This window comes from Corythoichthys intestinalis, chromosome 21 (assembly GCF_030265065.1).
Source record: "Corythoichthys intestinalis isolate RoL2023-P3 chromosome 21, ASM3026506v1, whole genome shotgun sequence".
Lineage (NCBI taxonomy): Eukaryota > Metazoa > Chordata > Actinopteri > Syngnathiformes > Syngnathidae > Corythoichthys > Corythoichthys intestinalis.
Window position 1 is genome coordinate 33358973 of NC_080415.1, and position 24275 is coordinate 33383247.

The following is a 24275-nucleotide window of genomic DNA, read 5'->3' on the forward strand; positions in this document are numbered from 1 at the left end:
GTTGTGTCCGAAAGGTCTTCTAGTGTAAAAACTGCCCCATACGGTGAATAATCACCGCCAGAACTCGCAATTCAAATTTGAAATCTATAGCTGTGAATTGGCCCCAATTACATGAGCATAGTACATTGTGAAAACGAAAAGATTATCATCACCGCTACAACCGCTTTGATATGCTCTCCCCCTTCATTTGTGCGAACGTGCAGAAATGTTTCAGAGCAAAAACCACTGTTTGTTTGCGTGGATCAGCGACTCAGTGCGAGCTAATGCGGCCAAAGCATCTCTGATCCCTCAGTTAGCGGTTGAGGCGATTATGGACTTTGAGTGTCTTCCGTTGGCGCGTGTACGAGCGCTTTGATTTCAGCCAGCTCGCTCCAGCCAAAGGGAAGGAAGCCGGCACTCACCTGCAGTGTCGATGGACCCCGGCTACGGTTTCAATGATGGAGCACTCGCCCTCGTTGAGGCAAAAGGCCATGTCCTTATCTTCCACACAAGGCTTGAAAACCTCCGACCGCAGGCTGGGTTGTGTTGGAGCCATTGCTGAGGGGAAAAAAAAAAGAGGAATTTAACAATTTAATATCAAATTGAAGGTCTTAATCTCGCCAACATCGGGATACGGATTCAGGGAATATTCGTACACGAGAGGTCTAACATTTTCCTGAACAGATTCAACTTCACAGTTTGTCGTCGCGCAAATTGAGATTTGTTTGACAGTGAGTGGTGTCTTGAACTGTGCTAGTAATTCAAAAACATGCATCTAAAATCATCTTTCTCCATTGAAATAAATGGAAATCCACTCCAAAAACACATTTTGTTACACTTTTGCTTATTGCAAGTTGAGTTGCGTTCACTGTTCCTAGTCCAAATGAGTTGGCCATCTATAGCTATTAACTCATTTGCTCCCAAAAACGTATTAATAGGTTCTATTTTTAATAGTTTCAGTGTCCCAAAGACGTATTTATACATCTTTTACATTTTTTTCCCACAAGAGACATCTCTAGGTTCTGATACAACTTGGCTCCAAAGCACAATGCTGAAAATCCATTTTAAGTAATAAAACTGGCCACTGGAGGGCAGTAGCGCATTTGGTCAGACCCGCAACCCGATTCAACGGAATGAACGGCCAGGGCGCTGGCGGAAGACGACTGAATGGACGTCCAGGACGCCAGTCCGTGTTGCTCGTCGATTAAAGCCTGCGCCGCCGTGCTCGGCCGCTCGTGTCCCCCGCATCCTACAGTGTCCCGCAACTCAGCCGGAAACGCGTATGGCCAAACCGGTTCCCCCTCCAGGAACACAACATGCCCCACACAAGGTCCCCAGGTGAACTGTGTCACGAGGCAGTGGTCATCACAAAAGACTCAAAAAAATCCATCTTGATGAGACATGCAGCGATGAGGGAAAAGTTTACCCCGGCTGTCGCAGCCACAACAGCGTCATCTCTCAGTTCAATAGTTTAGTTATGTGTAAATTAGGGCTGTCAAAAATTATCGCGTTAACGGGCGGTTATTAATTTTTTAAATTAATCACGTTCAAATATTTGACGCAATTAACGCACATGCCCCGCTCAGACAGATTTAAAAGGCAGTACCGTGAAATGCCCACTTGTTAATTGTGTTTAGTGGAGTTTTGCTGCCCTCTGCTGGCGCTTGGCTGCGACTGATTTTATAGGCTTCAGCACAAATGAGCATTGTGTAAGTAATTATTGACATCAACAATGGTGGGCTACTAGTTTATTTTTTGATTGAAAAATTTACAAATGTTATTAAAACGAAAACATTAAGAGGGGTTTTAATATAAAATTTCTATAACTTGTACTAACATTTATCTTTTAAGAACTACAAGTCTTTCTATCCATGGATCGCTTTAACAGAATGTTAATACCATCTTGTTGATTTATTGTTATAATAACCAAAAACAGTCCTTATGTACCACATGTTGAATATATATATATATATATATATATCCATCTTGTGTCTTATCTTTCCATTCCAACAATAATTTATAGAAAAATATGGCATATTTTATAGATGGTTTGAATTGCGATTAATTAAAACTAAGCTGTAATTAACTCGATTGAAAATTTTAATCCTTTGACAGTCCTAGTGTAAATAAATTTTAAGTTTGCTATCAATAGCTATTTGTCTTGTTTATGTTATTTTGTAAAGGGGAAACATTCAGATGTTTAGGATGTCACAAAAGCAAAAAATACCTGTGTTAAAGTCAAAGTTATGTTTGAAATTATGCTTTTACAAAAAGCTCAATTTCTGTTTTTTTCCTCAGAAATTGGAAAATTGCTCAGATTAAGCTATTTTCTAATGCTGATTTCTAAAGAATGGAAAAACTTTCCCTGCTGAAAGAAGAGTAATCTTTTGGTGGGTTCCATGTTTATATAGCAATAGAACAGAATTTTCTGTGGGCCTCGCAAAATCTGTCAAAATCCAGTAAAACAGCCAGGAGCGAAAGGGGTTGCACCGGTGAAAGTGGCTGGGAGTGAATGAGTTAATTGCAGTGAAACATGATCAAAGCCAGCCATCTCAGTTTAAATGAATTAAAATGAAATTAAAAAGTATTGTAGTGAATAAGTTGAGTAGAAGCAGTGTTGTACATGAATGAAAATAAACACAAGCTTTATTTTTTTTCTTGCAAATTATCTCCGACCTTTCTTTAGTTTCTCGGACAAAGCGAGAGATTTGTTGCTAAAGCTCTCAGGCTAAAGAAGTGAGCGCTACTAAAACAAGTTGGGTGATGAGCGCCGGTTCTCCTAAAAGCCTCCAAAACAAATCAACAAGGTCTTTAAAAGACAAAAGGATGAAGTGCGGATGGTGTGATCCTACTTGTCAATGTGTCTGGCAGCTTAACTTGCTTGCACACGTTTTGCTGTTTTCGCGTCACAATCTGGTTGACGGGTTTTCACAAAGTAGAAATTACAGGACCGCGTTTGGCAACACCTAATAAAACGAAAGGCACCCTGTGCCAACGCATTAACTCATTCACTGCCAATACACTACCATAATTAGAGCTTTGTCTAATTTTCTAACAGCGAAATGAGCAAAAAAAAAAAACTAACGCAAAACTTCTAATATTGCCATCATTGCAGTGTTGTTTTCAGGACCAATAACGCCAACGAAAATATTGAACAATTTTTTTCATGACGTCACGATGATTAGCTAAAAACGTGGCTAGGGAGACTAATGCCAGTTTTCGACTGACGAGACAAATACGTGACATTTTCATATTGTATGTCAAGTACGTCAGCTTGCATTGTAGCAGTGTTTGAGTCGTGTCACTCATGTGAGATGTGCTGCACCTCTCCCTCACAGTCCTCACTGGAGTTTAAGATGTATAAAGCTGGGTTGTGCTCCATCTTGCTTGTTTGGAAACATGGTAAGATTTGTTTTATCTTGGCGAGAAAATATGCAACGCTTATTTGGCCTTTACAGATCTGGTCAGAGTTATCAGATGGTAAATATAACTTGCAGGATTAGTGTAGCATTTGCGTTAGCATTAGCTTCAGAACCGGTCAGTCTAAAGCAGAGCCACTTGGCTTTTCTAGTCAGTACAAGTCTGGAGGAGAGCCAGTTGGTGAAATGGCGTTTAGCCATTAGCCCACTTTAGCTGTTTTTTTTTTTTTTTTTGGGGTGGGGGGTAAATTAGCAATTACTGGAAAATACTGATTTCATTCAACTTTTGGCTAGACTAAGGCAGTGTCCACACATAGCAAGGTATTTGGCAAAAAGATATTTTTCTACGGTTTGGCCAATCAGCACATTTAAACCAGGGTTCTTAAGAACGACAGGGAAAGTGAAGTGCAAATTCTGCGTTTTTGGCGTCATCATGTGGACACTGATAATCGAAGATTTAACTGGAAACGTCACTGACTGCGACAAACTTTGTCCTCACGTCACACATGAAACCAATGTTTACATTTGGAGTAAATTAAACACACGCTTTTTTGCTTCCATTTTTTTTTTTTTCAAACTATTGTGCTTCTTATTGTAGAATTGGTATTATGGACCATTATTTTTATTGTTTTTTATTTATTACAACATTTTTCATGGCTTCCAAGTGGGTTTAATGATCAGATGTACTGCTTTTTCCAGCTGAGTGTGTATTATCATCACAATGTTGGCATTGTCCTTGCAGACAAACTACAATATTTGCTCGTCTATGTTCATACATAATTGTTGGAAACCTTAAATTTTGGACGAACTTTTGAATTTTACAGACGAAAACTTGAGTAACTGTTGACTAAAGAAAACATTTTGTATGAGATTTTGTCGACAAACTAGAAGACGAACACATTTTGAAATGACTAAAATACGACATTTTCGTCCAAAAATGAACACTGAAAAATTAAAAGGGCTGCCAAAAACAACATTGCATTATTGACAAAAACTTTCCAAAGGAGAAAAATTCATAATCGCATTATAGCATCTCAATACATTCGTAGTTTTGTAAATGTCAGCAAAACCATAATAAGGAGAACCGAAAAATCTATTCAAATTTTGGACCCAAGTTCACTTTGATGGTGATTGACGTCAATACATTCCAATTATAGTACAATTAGGAGCTTAGTCATGAAATTTTAAGGTGAACATATGAGCAAAGCTAGACGCGAAAGTGCCTAATTTTTGACATTGTGGGAAATACGATTCCCTCCAAATGTCCCCCAAGCTCATAATGGGCCTGGGCGACGTGCTAAAAATTGTTATTGTCAAGACGTGGGGGCAAGGAGGACCCAAATTGAGGGAAAACAAAAAGCAAGTCAAGGCAGGGTGTCGGAGAACTCAAAAATGCTTTAATATTAGTTAACAAAAATATTAAGTTCAAGCAAAAGACCAGGGGATCAAACAACAGCTGCCTAAACTTACTTGGTAGAGGAATCTGAACAGGAGGGCTTGGATGTACAAACAGACAATGACGCAACAAGAACAGACAACACATAGGGGAACTTATGGGGTAACGAGACAATGAAGCACAGCTGGGTGATACAAGAGGCAGCGGATTGGTCGATACACAACGAGCAGGCACAACAGGTGAACTCAATGGGTAATCACATGGACACACTAGGGCACATAACCATCTCAAACCATGACAGTTATCATGATAAAAAATTTCTCATCAGTCGATGTCGATAATTATCACATCTTTTTCGTTTCAAATTTGAAGTCTGATTTCTGCCCCAGAGTGACAGTTTACGAATTAGTTAAACAATTTAATTACTAATTACGCCTCAAAATGTAACCTAGTTACTTTACTTATTACTTGATTATCAAAGTAACCAAGTTACTTAATCGGTTACTTTTTATCAAATTTTCTGTATTTATGTAATGTAATTGACTTTCCGATAATTGAATTTAAAGGGGAAGATCAGAATTTTTCACATTTTCAATCTTCGAGTTAGCAGGGGTTTAATTAGTCGATGGAGTTGATTTCAACCACCACTGACTAATGCTAGCTTAGCCACTCCGGAGCCCTGAAACTAACAAATAACTGACGTTACTTAGTAACGCGTTACTGACAACACTGTTCAGAACAGAGATTCATGGTGACAAACTACTGCACAGCATTTGACACATATGAGGAACTTTGCACAAAATTAACAAAATGCAGAGCATTGCACAAAATCTGAGGTAGACGTGCAATCTCCCAAAAATTACATAACTATGAATCGACAAACTAATTTGAATTTACACTCTGCAACATGTTCAAGCCTTTTGTGCACCAAGTCTTAAGGTGTCTGAAAATGTCAACAAGATAATAGTATTCAAGCTGCATCAGCGCCCCCCTTCTCTCCGGTGTTCGGGTGGTGTAATTACAGTTTATCGACTTTAATGGAGCTTTTTATTATTTCTGTTCGACTAAAATATTCATTCATTTCCCATGCCGCTTTTCCTCACGAGATATGACGAAAAACATCGTTATTATTTTATCACCCAGGCTTAGCTTATAATCATATTAGAATCTTTATTTATTATTATTATTTTTTTAAATTGCACTTTGGGAAAGCTCATCCAAATCACATTAAGGACAAGTGGAATCACATTTTCCCAGTATTTGACTCAAGATCCTGGTTGCGTTGAGTCCTCATTTACTGCCGTTGATGGCGATAGATGGATGCAGGGCATTGCGATTTTTGAGGGGGTTGCGATATAAATTGCGAAATTAGAACTGGAAGAATTTTTACCGGACGTGAATGGCTCTGTTTGGGAAAACTTTGATTGACTCACTGTGACCATATTGTATTCATAAGAGATGTCCCGATCCGATCACATGATCAGGTATCGGGCCGACCGCTCCATTTTTCAGAGGATCGAAAAGGATCGGTTTTAAAATGAAAGAAATATATTTATGTATTTTTACTGGTGAACGATAATTATCGGTCCGATAATAGGAATTATGACGTCATTTCGATAATTCCAATAACATTTATAATAGGACCGATAATATGTACTGTTCTGGCTTTACAGTTTACACACTAGTATGGGAAATCAGTTGACCATTTGCGGGGTATTGCTCCCACCTGCTGGTCAGAATAATTCACTGCATCTATTTTTGTTACAGTACTTTGGTTCAATCACTTACACATTGCGGTGTCTAGCGGTAGCATTGACAGTCGTGAATGCTTTCTGTTACGTTTCCGCCTCGGAAATATATGTAAGTATTTTATGTTTACTATAATATATGGATGTGCAATATATGTTTACTTCTGTGTTGAAGGGTCATATGTACAGAACTTCATGAGTTGTGTTATAGAAGCCAGCCAATGCTTTAGTAGCTCAAGCTAGTGTGCTATGCTATACATATAATAGTTGTGTATATAAGTGTATTTTGCAGTTTGTTGTATATTGAGTATTGAATATGTGTATTTTTCTGTTGTACTTTCACAAATTAAGACAAGTGTCTTCCTGTAAAAGCAAGAAAACACCAAGCCTTGTGGTTTACGGAAGTGCATTCATTCTTAGCTGGCTGTCGGGCAGTGCAGAAGTGAAACGCACTGTTTTGTTCATGTCATTATGAAAAATCTGGTGAGATCAAAGGCAAATCTATGTTGAATCCACCACTAGTTGTTGTTGTTGTTTTTAAACCTCCAGGTGTTTAAAAACTCAGGTTATACATTTTAAAAATTATCTATTTATTATCGGTTATCGATATGAGTATCGGCTTTGAGGAGCAGGAGGTTATCGATATCGGTTTCAAAAAATGGATATCGTGCACCCCTAGTATTTCTGCTTCATGCTCGTACAGCCTATCAACCTCCCTCCTGCAAAGCAGTGTAACCAAACTGCTTTTCTTGGTCACCAGTGCAGCTGCCGTTTGGTACGTAAGTTAACAATGATTGACAGGTTTGTAACTTTGATCTAGCCAGAGACGCCTCGGTAGCTCCACGATCAAAGGCAAAAATGTGTTCATCATCGTTAAGCTTGGTACACAGTCTGAAGTGTGCTGTGGCAACTCATTCATTGTGTAAGTGAGAGGCTCTTCTCAGCAGCGTGAGCGTCGAAGCAAAAAATTTATTGGTATCGGATCGGGACTCGATATCGGCATATTCTCAAATTCAGGTGACTTGGACTCGGGTGCAAAAATATGCGGTCGGGACATCCTTAGTATTCATATTAGAGATGTCCCGATCGATCGGGTCCGATCACGTCATTTTCAAAGTATCAGAATCAGCAAAAAAATATCGGCCATGCCTTTTTTTAATATATATATATATATATATATTTTTTTTAATTAAATCGTTTTCTAATTGTATTTAATGTTACAGACATAATATGTTACACTCATCCAGGGTCTTTAGTTTAGGCTTAAGGTAGGGTTATCAAATTTATCCCAATAACGGCGGCAATTTAAAAAAAAAAAAAGTATCACGTTAAAATATTTAACGCAATTAATGTATGCGCTGCACGACCCACTCACACATTGTCGCGCTCAATCTGTAATGGCACAGTTTTACCTATACAGAGAGATAAAAGGCAGCGTAAAATGAGTAGAGTGAATTTTGGCAGCCTTTGGAGCCTGTTTTCAATTGGCTAAAACCTTACAATCCCTCTCCCTATGATTAGAAATATCATGGGAAGCAATGTGGGGAATCAAGGTAGCAATTGATCTTTTTCTTAACACCTTATATTATTTCCCAACGCAGAGAAGATATATCAACTGGTAGCACTAGGCACAGTCATGGTTCCACTTCCCATCATGCATTTGGGCATGCCTCCAGTATCATTTACTGAAAACTCAGCAAATACACTAGATGGCAATATTTAGTCACAATATACAAAGTCAAAAGTCTTTCTATCCGTGGATCCCTCTCACAGAAAGAATGTTAATAATGTAAATGCCATCTTGAGGATTTATTGTCAAAATAAACAAATACAGTACTTATGTACTGTATGTTGAACGTATATATTCGTCCGAGTTTTACTCATTTTTTTCTTAATGCATTGCCAAAATGTATATGATCGGGAAAAATTATCGGGAATGATCGCAATTGCATTGGAAGCAAAAAAAAAAAAGCAATCGGATCGGGAAATATCGGGATCGGCAGATACTCAAACTAAAACGATCGGGAGCAAAAAAACTTGATCGGAACAACCCTAATTCATATAGTACTGTTTAACCCAGGCTATGGGGTTTATCTGTGAATGATGATTGGTGTATATAGAAGGGATCCAAGCAGCCATGTCTTCTATGAAGTAAAACAAAAGTTTACATTTAAAAACCAAAAACAATCGCACAGCCTCTGATTGGACTATACCGCATGCGCATATTGCAATGGCGATGTTTAAACGATATGTTGTGCAGGCCTAAAGGGATGCATATGGTTGGAAGTCTATTGATGTCAATGATGGCCAATCAGTTAATTAGATAAAATTAAAGCTATTTGAACTGTAGGAAGGTTTTTTTTTTATGTGTTTCTTTAGTATTAGTGTTGTTTATACCTAAAAATTAACAGGAACTCCATTTCAAGATTAGCGTTTAGCTCGAATATGTTTTTCATATCTAGGTATACGCGCTTGTAAATGAGCCCCCGTAGCATGCTAGTATTTTCTAACTTGTCAGCGTGATGAAAAGCCAACACATACAGAATTGACAGCCGCCATTTTTCAAGGCCGCAGCTAAAGATCACACGTTCCTCCGTTGCATTAAGATTTCCGACTGCAGCGCAGCTTGTCCGTTTAAAATGTGCGTGAATTTCATACGTGAGACAATGTGAGAAATGATTCAACTGTGTCGTTTCTGTTACATCCTGGAGAAAAAAACAGCAGCTTAGGATTGATCAGTTCCTGGTCACATGTTGAATTTGAGGCTAGTGTCGCTCCCTAGCTAGAGATGTTCAAAAAGGTGCTGCCAAAATGTGCCCAGAAGTCCAGACAGATTTTTTTTCCCATCCTAGATGCGACATCATACATCATCATCATCAATTCCCAAAGTGCTGTGTCACTGGTACCCCTGCAACCTTGCGCCTCACTTCCTGCCCCGCTAGCGTGCGTTGTGAATCAAATATAGCCGTAAGTGTAGCAGGAAAAATATCAAAACAGGACTGACAAGTAGGAAAATTAAGCTTTTGACAGGAAGTCATGCTGTTCCGCAACCTTGACTTTTCCAATATAAATGTATCAGACAACACAGTGCGAAATCGACGGGAGAAAAATCTCTCTTTGTGCGCTTATCTGAAAACCACTGACCTAACAGCGAGCACCAAAGGGGCTGTTTTTCGCATAGCTAATGTGGTCACCGTCGCTGCTGCTGCTGTTGAGATAAAAGCTGAGTGGGACTCCATACGCCGTGACAATTATTGCCGGGGACTCGCGTACCACAAAGGAGCACACTGCGTTCTATTTTCTATTATTAAAATTGCATCTTGGAATAGAAAAGCTTTTAAATGTTGCCCTGTGGAAATGGAGGAAATGTGGAGTGGGCTGGGTTTGAGGATACAGTAGGTAATGTAATGACATCTAATTTATTACATATCAAGTTTGGTTGGAGCGTGAGTAGTGGAGAAGTAATGTTTGGAGGTTGCATGAGTAGGAATTAGTTGTCAAGTCATTGGCTTGCATTGACGGCGATATATGTCAAATTGATTTTGAACTGGGAGGGTTGGGTGTCATGTTTTAGTGATTTTTACTTTTATATTTCCATTTATTTAAAAAATAATAATAATAATAATAAAATAAAGGGAATCTCAGACTTAATGACTTGTTGGCTCTATCAAGCCACAATTGTTCTCTTTTACTAAAATATGTTATTAGAAACACATATATTATTGCCAATGATTTAAAAATCTATAAGAAGGGTTGTTCCGATCATGTTTTTTTGCTCCCGATCTGATCCCGATCGTTTTAGTTTGAGTATCTGCTGATCCCGATATTTCCCGATCCGATTACTTTTTTTTTTGTGCTCCCGATTCAATTCCAATCATTCCCGATAATTTTTCCCGATCATATACATTTTGGCAATGCATTAAGAAAAAAATGAATAAAACTCAGACGAATATATACATTCAACATAAGTACTGTATTTGTTTATTATGACAATAAATCCTAAAGATGGCATTTACATTATTAACATTCTTTCTGTGAGAGGGATCCACGGATAGAAAGACTAGTGACTGTATATTGTGACTAAATATTGCCATCTAGTGTATTTGTTGAGCTTTCAGGAAATGATACTGTAGCCATGCCCAAATGCATGATGGGAAGTGGAACCATGACTGTGCGTAGTGCTACCAATTGATATATTGGGAAATTACAGATGATGTTAAGAAAAAGATCAATTGCTACCTTGCTTCCCCACATTTTTTCCCATGATTTTTCTAATTGTAGGGAGAGGGATTATAAGGCTTTAGCCAATTAAAAAAAGGCTTCAAAGGCTGCCAAAATTCACTCTACTCATTTGACGCTGCCTTTAAGCTCTCTATATAGGTAAAACGGCACTATTACAGATTGAGCGCGACAATGCGTGAGTGGGTCGTGCAGCGCATGCATTAATTGCGTTAAATATTTTAACGTGATACATAATTTAAAAAATTAATTACCGCCGTTATCTGGATAAATTTGATAACCCTACCTTAAGCCTTAACTAAAGACTCTGGATGAGTGTAACATATTATGTCTGGAACGTTAAATACAATTACAAAACGATTTAATTAAAAAATATATATAGATTAAAAAAAGGCATGGCCGATATTTTTTTGCCGATTCCGATACTTTGAAAATAACGTGATCGGACCCAATCGATCGGCATGTCAATCGGGACATCTCTATCTATAAGTATTTGTTTTGACCGACAGTGGGTGCCATTTTTTACGTATGCAATGAACTCTGGGGGTGATGACGCAGTTGGGCTGGACTGGGAGAATAGCTGTGCTAGCTAGCAAGTGAAGCTAATATGACGACTGCCATGATTTTGTCACATTATGCTTGCTGCTGGTTAGATTGTTTTGTTACAGAGATATGGGAACGTCGTACCTGCATCCAATTCCAGCTTATCAGCAGTGTCTTTAAACCGATCCTAGGCGGCTTGCCGAGAGATTGACATGCTGCTATTTGGCGGTTTGTATATCCCTTCATTGCTAGTTTAATCATTGCCTTGCTTTTTTCATTTGTCTGCCTCTTAACGCGGTCTTCCCTCATTTATTTTTTTAATTGATCCCGACCTACCGTCACGGACCCTTTTTGTGTCTCCCTCTTCGCGATCGCATGTTTTTTGGGTATTCAATAAACCTTTTTACGCAATTCTTACGTTATTGTTGTCTGCTTGCTGTCTGAAATGAGCCATGTTTTCTAATTCCGTGGTCAAGCCAACTGCACTTTGTTTTCACTTCACCCTATGCGCTTGTCTATCGCACAGGAAACGTGGGTTCGAATCCTGTTGAAGACCTTATTTAATTGCTTTTGCTGCTTGTTTTGTGAACTATCGAAAGTGCTGTCCTGCTCATCATTTTCCACTCGGTTCAAATTGGAAGGGCAGGACCAAGGACATGTTTATATAGCTAACGAGTGACACTGTGGAAGTACGGTAGTGCTGCCCTGTGACGTCACGGCCCAGAGTGCATTGTGTTGTCAACAACAATGGCGACCTACTAGTTAAACCAATTTTTTCATATTTTATAAAAATGAAAACATTAAGAAGGGTTTGAATCTCCAATTATTATGAATCATACTATTATTTACCTTTTAACAATTACAAGTCTTTCTGTCCGTGGTTCCCTTAAGGCCATTTCAAACTAGAGCCAGCCTAGTATCAAGGGTTTAGTGGCAACGCATTCATTGTATATGTGGGAGGAGACTTCTCATCGGATACACACAAATCAAGGCCGAAGAAACCTTGATAAATGTTCTTTTTTTAAAAGTTTTGCGAGCTCTGGGACACTCGAAAAGTGACTGTCATACCTGCCCTTGCTAAACTAAATTGTACCTCGATGTGCGGTTGTGTGGAAATGTAGTTCACCAACAACAACAAAATCTACTCACCTTCTCACCGAAACTAGTAAAACTTTCCACACCTATTTTAACGCCTCCTACTCTTTAAAATCGTATAAGTCACTGTTTTCTTGTGCAACAATGAAAAATAAACGCACTGGTGCTTGGAACTATAGTACACATGCATGCCGCTTTTCACTTCACACTGGGCTGACGCTAGTGTGAAAAAGCCTTTACTGATGGATGAAATAGTTTGTTTTTGCCAAAAACTGGCTGCTCAACTTTGTGTGCCTTAATTTTGTGATTTTGTTTGGTGTGGATATTGTTAATAGGACAAAAATGTTGGAAGCGTAGTAGTAATTTTCACACTATAAGGAGCACCTGACTATAAGCCGCCACCCACCAAATTTGACACAAAAACGGCATTTGTTCATAGATAAGCCGCACAGGACTATATAAGCCTCAGTCGTCCTCACTGTATTATGAGTGTCCATCATAAGACCAAATGAACCACCATGAAACTTTGAACCAATTTGCTCCAAAACTTCATTGCTTCAAGATGTTTCATTTGGTCATAACTGCTCCCTTGGGGGAAACAGTCAACCTCTGCTGCCACCTACTGTCAATACTGTTGTTGTCCAACATGCCTCCTAGCATGCATTGCAGTGCTACATATGTAAATAATAATCAAAATTCATGTTCTGTCCTAATTATTGCTTCAGTTACTGTTCCAGTTGTTTCATTAATTGCTAGTTATGGTATTTGGTTACACATTATTTGACAGTGGTGCCAAAAGACTTTCATTAGACAATCATAATTATGATATGACACTGTCATGAGCATTAATGAATGCTTATAACATATGTCATTTAGTGTTATCCCACAAATTATCTCACTTTTGAATGGATGTAAAAGATCCGAACTGGACATAAACGTTAGTGTTAGTGACATAGTGTTAGTTAGTGACATAATTTGCCAGATGACATTTAATGACATCTGTCATAAGCAATCAGTAATGCCCATGATAGTGTCATTTCATAATTATGACGGTCTTATTACAATTTTATGACGCCGCTTTTAAGTGTTACCCATTAACCCAAATAAATCAACAAATAAGCCACACTGGGCTATAAGCCGCAGGGTTCAAATTGAAGGAAAAAAACTAGCGGCTTATAGTCCGAAAATTACGGTAATTTTAAAATTTGAAACTTTGGAAATGAATAGTGCTTTTTTTTTGTTTTTTTTTTTGCCAAAAATGTGTTTTGGGCAAAACTGTGAACACTAGGTACATTGAAAGAGCTTTATCAGCATTTGGAGGTAAGGGGTAAGACAATACTGTATATCAAAAAGGTTATCGGCATGCTCACACCAAGACTCGATATATCGTTCTAAAAAGGTGTGGCTATTTAATTTAAAAATATTTTTAAAATTTTTTAAAAAGCAACCAATCGGTTGCTACCAAAATCTTTTCTTAGATAGTATCTACGTTAGCTCACTGGCTGCCATTCGCGGTGCTAGACATCGGATTCATTTTGTCTGGATTGGACGTCTAGCGCAGTCAATGGCACTGAAACGAACATTCACAGAAAATGATTGCGTAAAAATTGGGGATTTTATGGCCAATAGCTGCCTCAAGTTAAACAGAAAAAAGTTCTAAGTAGTTAACTTTCTATCAGGAAAAACCTGAAGGTTTTTGGCCACCCCTGACTGCTATTTGGAACAGTTAATAATTCCCTCCACCATGACTAAGGCTCCAGTTACAGCTAACTGGGGAAAAAAGCCCCAAAGCATCACACTGCTACGTTTCAATCCTGATATGGTGTTCTTTTGGCGATAAGCAGTGTTGTGTTTGCACCAAACATATCTTTTGAAATTCAGGCTAAAATATTCGATCTTGGTTTAAATTTAATGGAAAAACTATTGCATTCTAACAGTAGAGGAAAAGTTTCACTGAGGGTTAGTGAGACGATTCGTTTCAGTTTTCAAACGTAAAGCCACATTAAGCTTTTTTTGTTATGTTGAGCGATTTACACCACTAAAGTCAAACTGGCGGTGCGTGGGCCAGATCCAGCCCGCCACGTCATTTTGTGCGGTCCTCAAAAGTAATTCATGCATCGACTTCATGTTTTTCATGTAAATGAAATTAAGACATTTCCCTCATCCAGAAATCAGGGATTTGGGTTTTTTTTTCTTAAAAAAAAAAAAACATTGTAGAAATAGAATATTGAAAAATACTAACAATTAGAAATAATATTTCCTGTTTTATCATTTTTTTTAAAAGAAAAAAGACTATCTAAATGTGCTTATAACTCTTTCAGTGCCAATAACAATGATAGATGTCCAATCATGTGGCATGTGATAATCCTTCTTATGTGAATTTAAATGATCACGGTTTCACGATATCATGGTATTGCACTTACAGCTCTAAAATGTGTTACTTTGAGATGTCTAGGTTTAAAAAATAAATAAATAAATAAAAATTAACATTCAACAGGATTTTTATTTTTCAGAACATATTAGGAAATTGGAATATAAGTATAATGTTAAGTTAAAATATTTTTTGAAAATAACAAAAAATAACAAACACCATAATTTTCACTTTATATGGCGCACCTTGCTACAAGCCGCCACCCACCAAATTAGACACATAAACAGCATTTGTTCATAGATAAGCCGCACTGAACTATAAGCCGCACCTGTTCTCAGTGTATTATGGGATACCAAAAGATATCAACCGGTAACACTCTCTTTGACAGCGGCATCATAAGACTGTCATAAAACCAAATTAACCACCAGGAAGCTTTGTACCAATTGGCTGCAAAGCTCCATTGCTCCATTTGGCCATTACTGTTATCTTGGGGGAGATAGTCAACCTCTGCTGCCACCTACTGTCAACACTGTTGTCGTCAAACATGCCTCCTAGCATGCACTACAGCGCTACAGATGTAAAAAAAAATTAAATTCATGTTTTGAGCTAATTATTTCTTTAGTACGAAATATTAGACATACATTAATGATTCTCAGCTCAAAATAACAGACATTTTGAATAATAAATAATAATTACCTTCGTTTTATGGCTGGGTTGAAACAAAAGCGGTTGCGCGACGTCTTTAAACGTGCGTTTCCAGGGTAAAACGGAACAATTAAAAATAGTTCGGGGGCTTAATGCGCCATGAATCTGCTATGGCAGCATACAGACATTCTGTTCTATCAAACACAACACTTGTTTTGGCTTAAAATTCAGCAGTTTCTATTGAAGAGGAGTGCAAGAGCAGAAACCGCTTTTTCAGCCTTGTCTGTGTTTTCCGCCATATAACGGTTAATCCCTCCCGGTCAAAATGGATTAGTTAGCTAGTCAATGGCAGCCAAACGAGTTCAATGTGTTACACTCCAGATATTCTACGTATCTACGCTTGAAATGATTTCTTAAAAAAATAAATTACAAAAAAAAAAAGACAATTCCAGAACTGACAGGATGACAGAATCGTACAGTAAACATTTCTCCAAGAAGGATGTATCGCGCCGCTACATAAAGAGTAATAAATCCCAAGGTGAAGCGGCAATATGTTAAGTTGACATTCCATAAAGAGCGGAGGGCCGTCCGACCCTGAGCAGCCCTTCCGACATCAAGAGCCCCGCAATGCAGCGAGCTCCGCCCAGTGATCTACGGGCAGCTGTCAGCCAAGCTGTCGCTGCGAAAGCTAGCGTGCTAACACGCTAGCCACTTCCATTCACCGTAAATGGGATTGACTGGTATTACCTTGCCATCACAATTGGATTATACATCATTCTCCTTTTCATCCATTTGCATTATCGGTGAAAATCCCAGGCACCGATAGTTTCCTAATTGGCATTCTGAGCCGGCGTGCGTTGGCCGGCGGCCCCCCTCTCGACAGATGCTCTCGCCGACGATCACTGGTGGCGAAATAAAAACAGTGTAATCTCTTTGTTGCGCCCCAGTGTCTCGTTCAATCTGTGTTTTGTTTATGGCCGTTGATCGATCAATCTGGGCCTCATGATGGAAGGCCCGAGAGATGATGCGAGAACACCAGAAGAGAAATATGTTGCTCCCGGGAACAAAGACTGCTGGCTAGAAGGAAACAGAACTCTCTAAATCACTCTGGAGCCAAAAACATAAATTGTTTGCTTTGCAGAGCATCACATCTAAACAAAACAGCTCAGAAACAGAAGAACAAGCTATTTTCATCTTTCTGCTGTCAGTTTATCACTTGTAGACGTCCAATCCATTTGAACAGGGAGGGTTGCAGCGAATGAACATTTGTTCATTCGCTGCCATCCTTCCCACTTCAAATGGTTGTCAGGGGCTGCCAATGAGTTAATTTGGGGGCATTTCACGTCATTTGCTGTTAGTTTTTGGGCATTTACAACTTCACTTATATACTTTTCACTCAATTTTGGGTTACAGAAAGGGAAGTGACTCAAGAATGTCCCCAAATGAATAGGAAATAACCCAAAATCACCAGGAAGTGAGCTAAAGCTCAACCAAAATTAACAGGTAGTGACCCTGGGATGTCTCAAAATGAACAAGTCTCCAAAATTAAAAAAGGAAGAGACCCGTAATTGCCCCCAAATCAACAAGTGGCCCAAAAAACATAGGAAGAAAGCTAGAAATGCCCCAAATTCATCAGGAAGTGACCCAAAGCTCAACCAAAATTAACAAAATGACCCATGAATGTCCCAAAATGAAGAAATACACAAAAATCAATTGGAAGATACCAATAATTGCCCTAAAATCACCAAAAATCGCACAACGAAAGCCAGAAATGCCCCAAAATTATCAGGAAGTGAGCCAAAGCTCAACCAAAATTAACAATGTGACCCAATAATATCCCAAAATGAACAAATACACAAAAATCAATAGGAAGAGACCTATAATAGCCCCAAAATCAACAAGAAGTGGACCAAAAACCACATGACAAAAGCCAGATATGCTCCAAAATTAACAAGAAGTGAGCCATAAGTCAACCAAAATTAACAAAGTGACCCAGAAATGTCCCAAAATGAACAACAATCAGTAGGAAGTGACCCGTAGAAGTTTACCAACCAGCCGAGAAAAGCATCCACACGCAATTTCTCTCAAAATTGCATTTTCTAGTTATTAGTGTGATTTTTCTTTAAGACAGCGTCTTGCTCCAAAGTGTGTGTGCCGTTTTCACGCTTGTTTGAGCATTAAAAAGTTGTTTAAAATACTGCCCTTACAGCCAGTAACGATGTTTTAATGCATTTCTTACCCGAGGGCAAAATTGGGAGTAAACTCTAAGCTGTTGCACTACTTTTAAAAAGTGGTTCTTTATAGCTTTGCCGTCTTTTTACAGTAGTTACAATTCACGAGTAGTACGGTGACTAATTACAAGTGACAAACAAGTACAGTAGCGGGTTAACTTAATGATCTTGAATTAAAAAATGAAATCCCAGCCGGCACGACGGCCTGGAGCAAAGACTATATGGATGAAAATGCGCTCGTAAAAAGCAGCTGCAGCGGGAGCGCCGATTCATCCTGGAGTCTTTGAAATGGCGTTCACGTCTAGCGCTTTTCAGAGACACCCGCCGCTAGGAGAATGGCTGATTCGACGGGCAACTTTCAAGGAAAGCTGCTGTGATCTGGGGAAAAATTCGCAGGCATGACATCTTCCCCTCTTATCGCTCGGCTTTTCTAATCAGGAACAACTCACATATTTATTATATTTACTCCTGTAGGTAATTTTAATAAGTACGGTGGATACAGTAGACTTGGCAGCAAATGGCATACGATGTTTAAAAAGTAGTGATTCAAAAGATTGAAAAAAAGCAGCCCGAAGACTTTAAACACAAAACTTTCAATACTTAACTTTTATTGATTCTTTAAAATTTGTAAATCATATTCACCCTTACTTTTGCAACTTCTAATCTGCAATTTTGCATATTATGACCTCTAGGCATATACTAAAAAAATTAGGGGTGTGACATAATATCGAAATGCTGATTGTCTTAGGAAATTTACGGGTTCGCGGTGAGTCAGCAACAAGCACACTTTTGCTCAATACGCAATGTTTATTGATGATTATTGCAGGATTCAAAAAGTTTATTGAGTACAGTCCCACACAAAGGCAAGCAAACAAAAATCAAAATAAGCATAACATGTAATAACGATAACGCTAGATCTAGATTGTCACTTCTAGTATCCCCACGCCACCGTCTAAGCACAAATATTCCTCTAATAATGCAAAAGAACTCTTACCGTGACAAAAGGGCGGAGAGCCAACGCCCCGATCAGAGTCCGCCAAAGGTTACGTACGAATCGCTTGGTTTTATTCCTCTTCTGACTCTGATTGGGGCGTTGGCTCTCCGCCCTTTTGTCACGGTAGGAGTTCTTTTGCATTATGTGAGAAATTCCAAAAGGTTCAGTTACTTTTTCATACCACTGCATAACCTGATGGAACACCTTTTGCTGGGGACGGGACATTAATAAAACCAAACAGATTGAACGGAGGTCAGGGCTACATTTCTCACGAATATGAACCGAATTAAATGATAGGCTAAATGATCAATGAAAAATAAATCTGTATTGACTAATACTAACTTTCATGTGTATTGGTTCAGGTGATACAACATTTGATTCAAACCTTTGTTTTCAAAAACTACCAAAAAAAACATTTTGAAGTTTCAAATTCAAATTAAAATATTGTAATAGAAAAATGATTTGGGAACAAAAAATATGAAACAAAAAATCTGAGATATCCAATGTGAAATTCTGATGTATGATTTCATTTCACAGATTTTTTTTTCATGTCACTTCATGTTCATGCCATTGTCCCCCTGAAATGGACCGGTTCTTGGATAGCTCACCTTTTTTTTTTTTTTTTTTTTTTTGTTAAATAAACCGTAATGCCATAATGCAAACAATGATCCAAATAAGGGACGGCTAACTTGACTTCGTTTTTCCTTGTGGTGGCTGGCATGACCGCAGTAGTTTTGCAGGTTAGTAAGTTCACACAGTTTAATGTTATGCTAACTCTGATGCAGGTTGGACTTTCTCTATCAAAATTAGTGTTGTTTTCCCAACCTCCACAACATTGCCATCTCTTTTACATTACTTACAGTGGCTGCTGCTGGCCGGAAAAAAAAAAAAAAAAAACTTCTAATACCCCTCCTCTTTGAAGGGGGTGGAGGAGGCGGCATGTTCTCGACATGAATCTGTCAGGGCTGTGTGAGTGTGCGTGTGTGTCTATGCGGCGGTTGGGGGGGGTCAAGTCATCAGCCGATCACATGTGTGTTGGAAGGGTAAAAAATGGACCGGCAACATATTGGAAGACAATCTATGTTATCGATATAAATGAACTTACAATATAATGCAAATATGCTTGCTTAAAAGTTGGCGGGGACAATTTCAGCATCCTGAAAAGTTGGTTGTGTCCCTACCATCCCTATGCAAACCTACATCCTTGATAGTTTGTATCCCAAAAGGTTATCGATATGCTCCTGCCAAGAATCAATAATCTTTTAAAAGGTGTCACTGTTTCAAAAAAAAAAAAAAAAATAGAATAGTAGAATAATAAAATAGTGTCTTTGCTAACTCAATGACCGTCATTGACGGCGCTAGACGCTCAATCCATTTAGACCCGGAGGGGCGAATGAACGTTTGTTCATTGGAAAGCATAAAATTCGCAGCCAGTCTTTCTAATTTTTGGGACATTTACAGGTCACTTTCTGTTCATTTTAGGGCACTTACAGGTCACTTTCTGTTGATTCTGAGCAGAGGTTGCGCTAGACTTTTTCGTTGTCTGTCATTTTGACTGACAGGGTCATAAAAATCCGGTCATAATCTATTTTTACCCGTGACTTAAATTTTTAAAATGACTATATCTTGATGCAGTCACTATATGTATATACACAATAATACAATAATACTTTATAATATAAAGTAACTAACATTAGTGCAGTCATGGATTACAGTAAGCAGGCCAGTGATGTGTTTCCATATATATTTTTATTATATTATGTATATACAGGATATATCCCCCCCCAAGTGGGACCTTCCATGATCCTAATACATTTAATAATAATAATAAAATATTATATAATTCCATTTTATATATGTATATATATTTAATTTATTATTATTAAATAAAAATGCACGTTGATACGACGCACATAAAGGAAACTTCAATTAAAAAAAAAAATCGTTAGAAAGTTGTATGGACTTAGAATCCGCTAGCTTGTTGTTTCCTGTTGTCTTCCGAAATACACCTGGGTGATGGCGCGTCAAGTTTTCGTTCATAGCTGACGTGCTACCGTGGTATGCGAGCTCAGCTTAGCAAAAAGAGTACACACAGTGGTGGCACCCTCCATATTTTCCTTGAAATAATTTCAGGCTCTGGCTAGTCTGGTCCGCTTTTTTGGCTTTATGCCGCTTTCACCGTGTTACCAATTCTGCCCTTCTTGGTAATTGGCGGCGTTTTCAACTGCTCGCCGCAGTGAGGAGTGAACCGGCGATTCACTTGATTCGTTGTCATCCTTCATCCTCCACTGCATCAATCCCTCTTTTTTCACCTCTTTTATCAACACCATCTTCGTTTTGGGGCTTTTTGAAGAAGCTTCGGACACTCAGTTGCCTTGACATTTTTCCGAGTAAGGCCAACAATGGGAGACAAGAGAGGTCAAGAGAGACAATAGCTAATTAATATGCTCACTCGCCACCCTGTAGTCTGGGGTTTGAATTGCAACCTGTCAAAATGACAGATGGACTTCAGTTTTTTCCGTCACCGTTTTAAAAAACCGGTCAACGACGGAAAATATTCGGTTAACGTGACCCCTGATCCTGAGTAACTGCTGATTCATTTGGAGAGATTCCTGGGTTACTTCCTCTTCTGTAACCCAAAGCCAAAAGGGAGTGACTCATAAATGCCCCAAAATCAACCGGAAGTCACTGAAAATCAACAACAAATGACCTGAAATGCCCTAAAATTGTTTGCCACTGACTGCCATAGCCGTCCAATCCATTTGAAGTGGGAGGGATGGCAGCGAATGAACGAATGTTCATTCGCTGCCACCCTCCCAGTTCAAATGGTTTGGACATCTACTAGTCATTAACTCTAATTCACAGCAGAAGGATGAAAGTAGCTTGTTTTTCTGTTTATTAGTCATTTTGTACAATATGGTCTAATAATTTCCTGACCCACGCCTCGATAATTCTTGTATTGCCAAATTGTGAGATCGTTATCGTGAGCCCTTAATCGCAAATTGAAAGCTACTCACAGCTTCCCAGCCCTAATATACAAACACACACAAACACACATTTCCCTCCCGTAGCACGCCGACACCACGGGATCATCGACAAGGTCGGACAACACACAATGGTTCCATTTACAAGTTTAGCATTTTGCTTCTAATGTAGTCATTAGCGTTGTTGTGCTAGGATTTACTTCCTCGGGAGACTGCAGCTCCAGTTGCCAACGTCGACAGTGTACGGCACCAAAAGCCCTTTCTAACACGGACCAGAGAGCGAGAGAGTGTCCTCCGAGAAGCCGCTGATTGCTTACCCAACATGCACCGCTGCCTCGCGGGCAGGCTTCGAATTACAGAGATGCGTTTAGAGCCGCGGGGATGGACATGGCATTGTTTGTGTTCAGTGTTATCTGGAAAAAAGGCTGGGTTGACAGGGGTAGTTTTTATTCACCCACTCATCTGCAGAAACAGTAGAGCAACTGAATAGTGCAAACTAAGGCCAATAAGAGCAATTTGCATCATCATCCTGCGGCGGTATTTTTTGGTGGGGATGCAGTGCAACGCAAATCCCCCCATATATAAAATTTGTGTTTATTCTGTTCACCCCACACGTTCATAGTAGTGCCAAAAACACTGGTTTATCACCCAAAAAAATACCCCATTAATTTTGAATGCCAAAAACATTTCATATATTCAAAATGGTACTTGTCTTCCAGCTCTTGTCAAATCCACAGAATTTTTGTGTTTTGGCAAAAACATACATTTCACTGCCAAATCTGACAAAAACCTCCATGCATTTTCAATGGTCCCATTCATGTCTCTACTCCTATTAGATTTCAACTCATACCTGCAAAAAAATTATCAAAAAGGTCGTTGTCGGCTGATTAATGAAAGTAACAAGAAAAAAAAATCTTAGTTTTGCAAAATTGTATTTATTTAGTGTGTGTATCATTCAGGGGCGAAGCTAAGGGGGGCCCAGGAGGCTTGTTTTGCGGCCGTGAAAAGGGTGCGGTTGGGCGAGCGTGAATAATTGCTACGAATGCTAGTTATTTACAATAGTATACTGCACGAATGCTAATTTTTGAATGTGACGTCGTCATCGTAACGCGGAAGTGGGTCATTATAACACGCCCTCGCCTACAATCCATGTTATTTCTGCTTGTTTTCGCTGGTAATCTTTCAAAAACGAACATGCCGATCAAACACTGCTGCTATGGAACTTGTAGAAACGACTAAAGCATTACAACATATGAACAATGTTTTCTTCATTCGTTTCCCGAAACCAAAAACTCAGAGGGAAAAAAGGTGTAGAATGGATCAACTTGCGCTGATGTCCAAAAGACCAGTTTAACGCAAGCAAGGTGAAGCCATTCACATTTCATATGCTGTAAACATTTTGTTGGGGGCCATGGTCCTACAGAGGACGAAGAGGTAAGCCATTTTGATATTTTTACTTATTTTTTTAGCGTGGCGTTTTGCCGTGCTGCTTCTGTCTGACAATGAATGACCTGAAAAAAATTAAAATGGTATCTCACTGCCACTGTTGTTACCTTATCTGTTGTAAAAAACAATTTTAATAAGGGGGAAGTGTAAATAACTTAAAGAATTAAGATTTGTTATTAATGAAAAAATTAAAACTGTTCGTTGGCTGTCACTGAGAAGCATTTGCGATCGCTACAGAAAAACAGCAATGTAAGTTGCCCCCAAAAACGGTCAGAGACGTAAGACAACCAGAGGATATAATATATAAGAAAGACAGGGCATATGGTGGTAAAAGACAGATTGTTTGATTTGTTGATTGATCAGGTCGGCTCTTTTTCCCGTCTTTTTCAGGCTCGAGCCATCTCTTTAACTGAACGTTTGTATGTTCTTCCACATCTTTACCAGTGGATTTGGCACCAGGGACATCATTTTTGATCAGAACTGGTAGGTTTAGCTCAGTAAACATCTCGTTCGTACACTATTTCCATGCATTTACTTTTAGGCACAAACGGGAGGCTGACCTGCCTAGCAACAATTGTTAACGTCATGAATGTCAATGAGATAAAGTGATGTATTTCTTGTGGTACGCCGATCTCATAGCAAATCACTAACACATAACACCACAAACTGCAGTTCTAAACTTAATTACTGATGCATACGCAAACATAGATTAGCTGAAACAACTTACAGCCTTATGTGGGCTAAACTAGAGCGCAGCTGTCCTTTATCCATGTCAGGTCTGACATGGATAAATGAGTCTGCTCAGTCATACAAGGCGACAGTCCAGCCAGACCCAACATGCCACCAGAGGGCCTCAATCATTCGACAAAATACAATACAGTTGGACTTTTTGAAGTTATTTTGAGATTGAGGGATATTTAAAGGGTCAATTCCGATTTATGTGGAAATTCAGGTTATGTCTCCAGTGTAGGAATAGGCCTGTCGCGATAAAAAAAAAAAAAAATTAGTAGGTAATATACTGTATGAAAGTCATGATAAGTCAATACAAGATTTGTCACTTGTGACACCAAACTTTTGAACGGTAGCGTATGTGTGTATCCCAGCGTTCTCTTCATTTCCCCCTTGCGTTCCGACAGTTTTACATGAGTGTATTAAATTTGATTTTTAACTCTATTCTTGTTTTTT

General features: G+C 38.8%; 1 protein-coding gene across 3 annotated transcripts in view; it reads right to left on the reverse strand.

Moving 5' to 3' along the window:
• Window positions 1-24275, reverse strand: part of nrg3b (neuregulin 3b) — a 652113-nt gene that overhangs the window by 235478 nt on the left and 392360 nt on the right. For all 3 annotated transcript variants that reach the window (XM_057825278.1, XM_057825276.1, XM_057825277.1), the window contains one exon: window positions 402-537. In XM_057825278.1, coding sequence (XP_057681261.1) covers window positions 402-537 — 136 coding nt within the window. The remainder of the gene's footprint in view (window positions 1-401; window positions 538-24275) is intronic.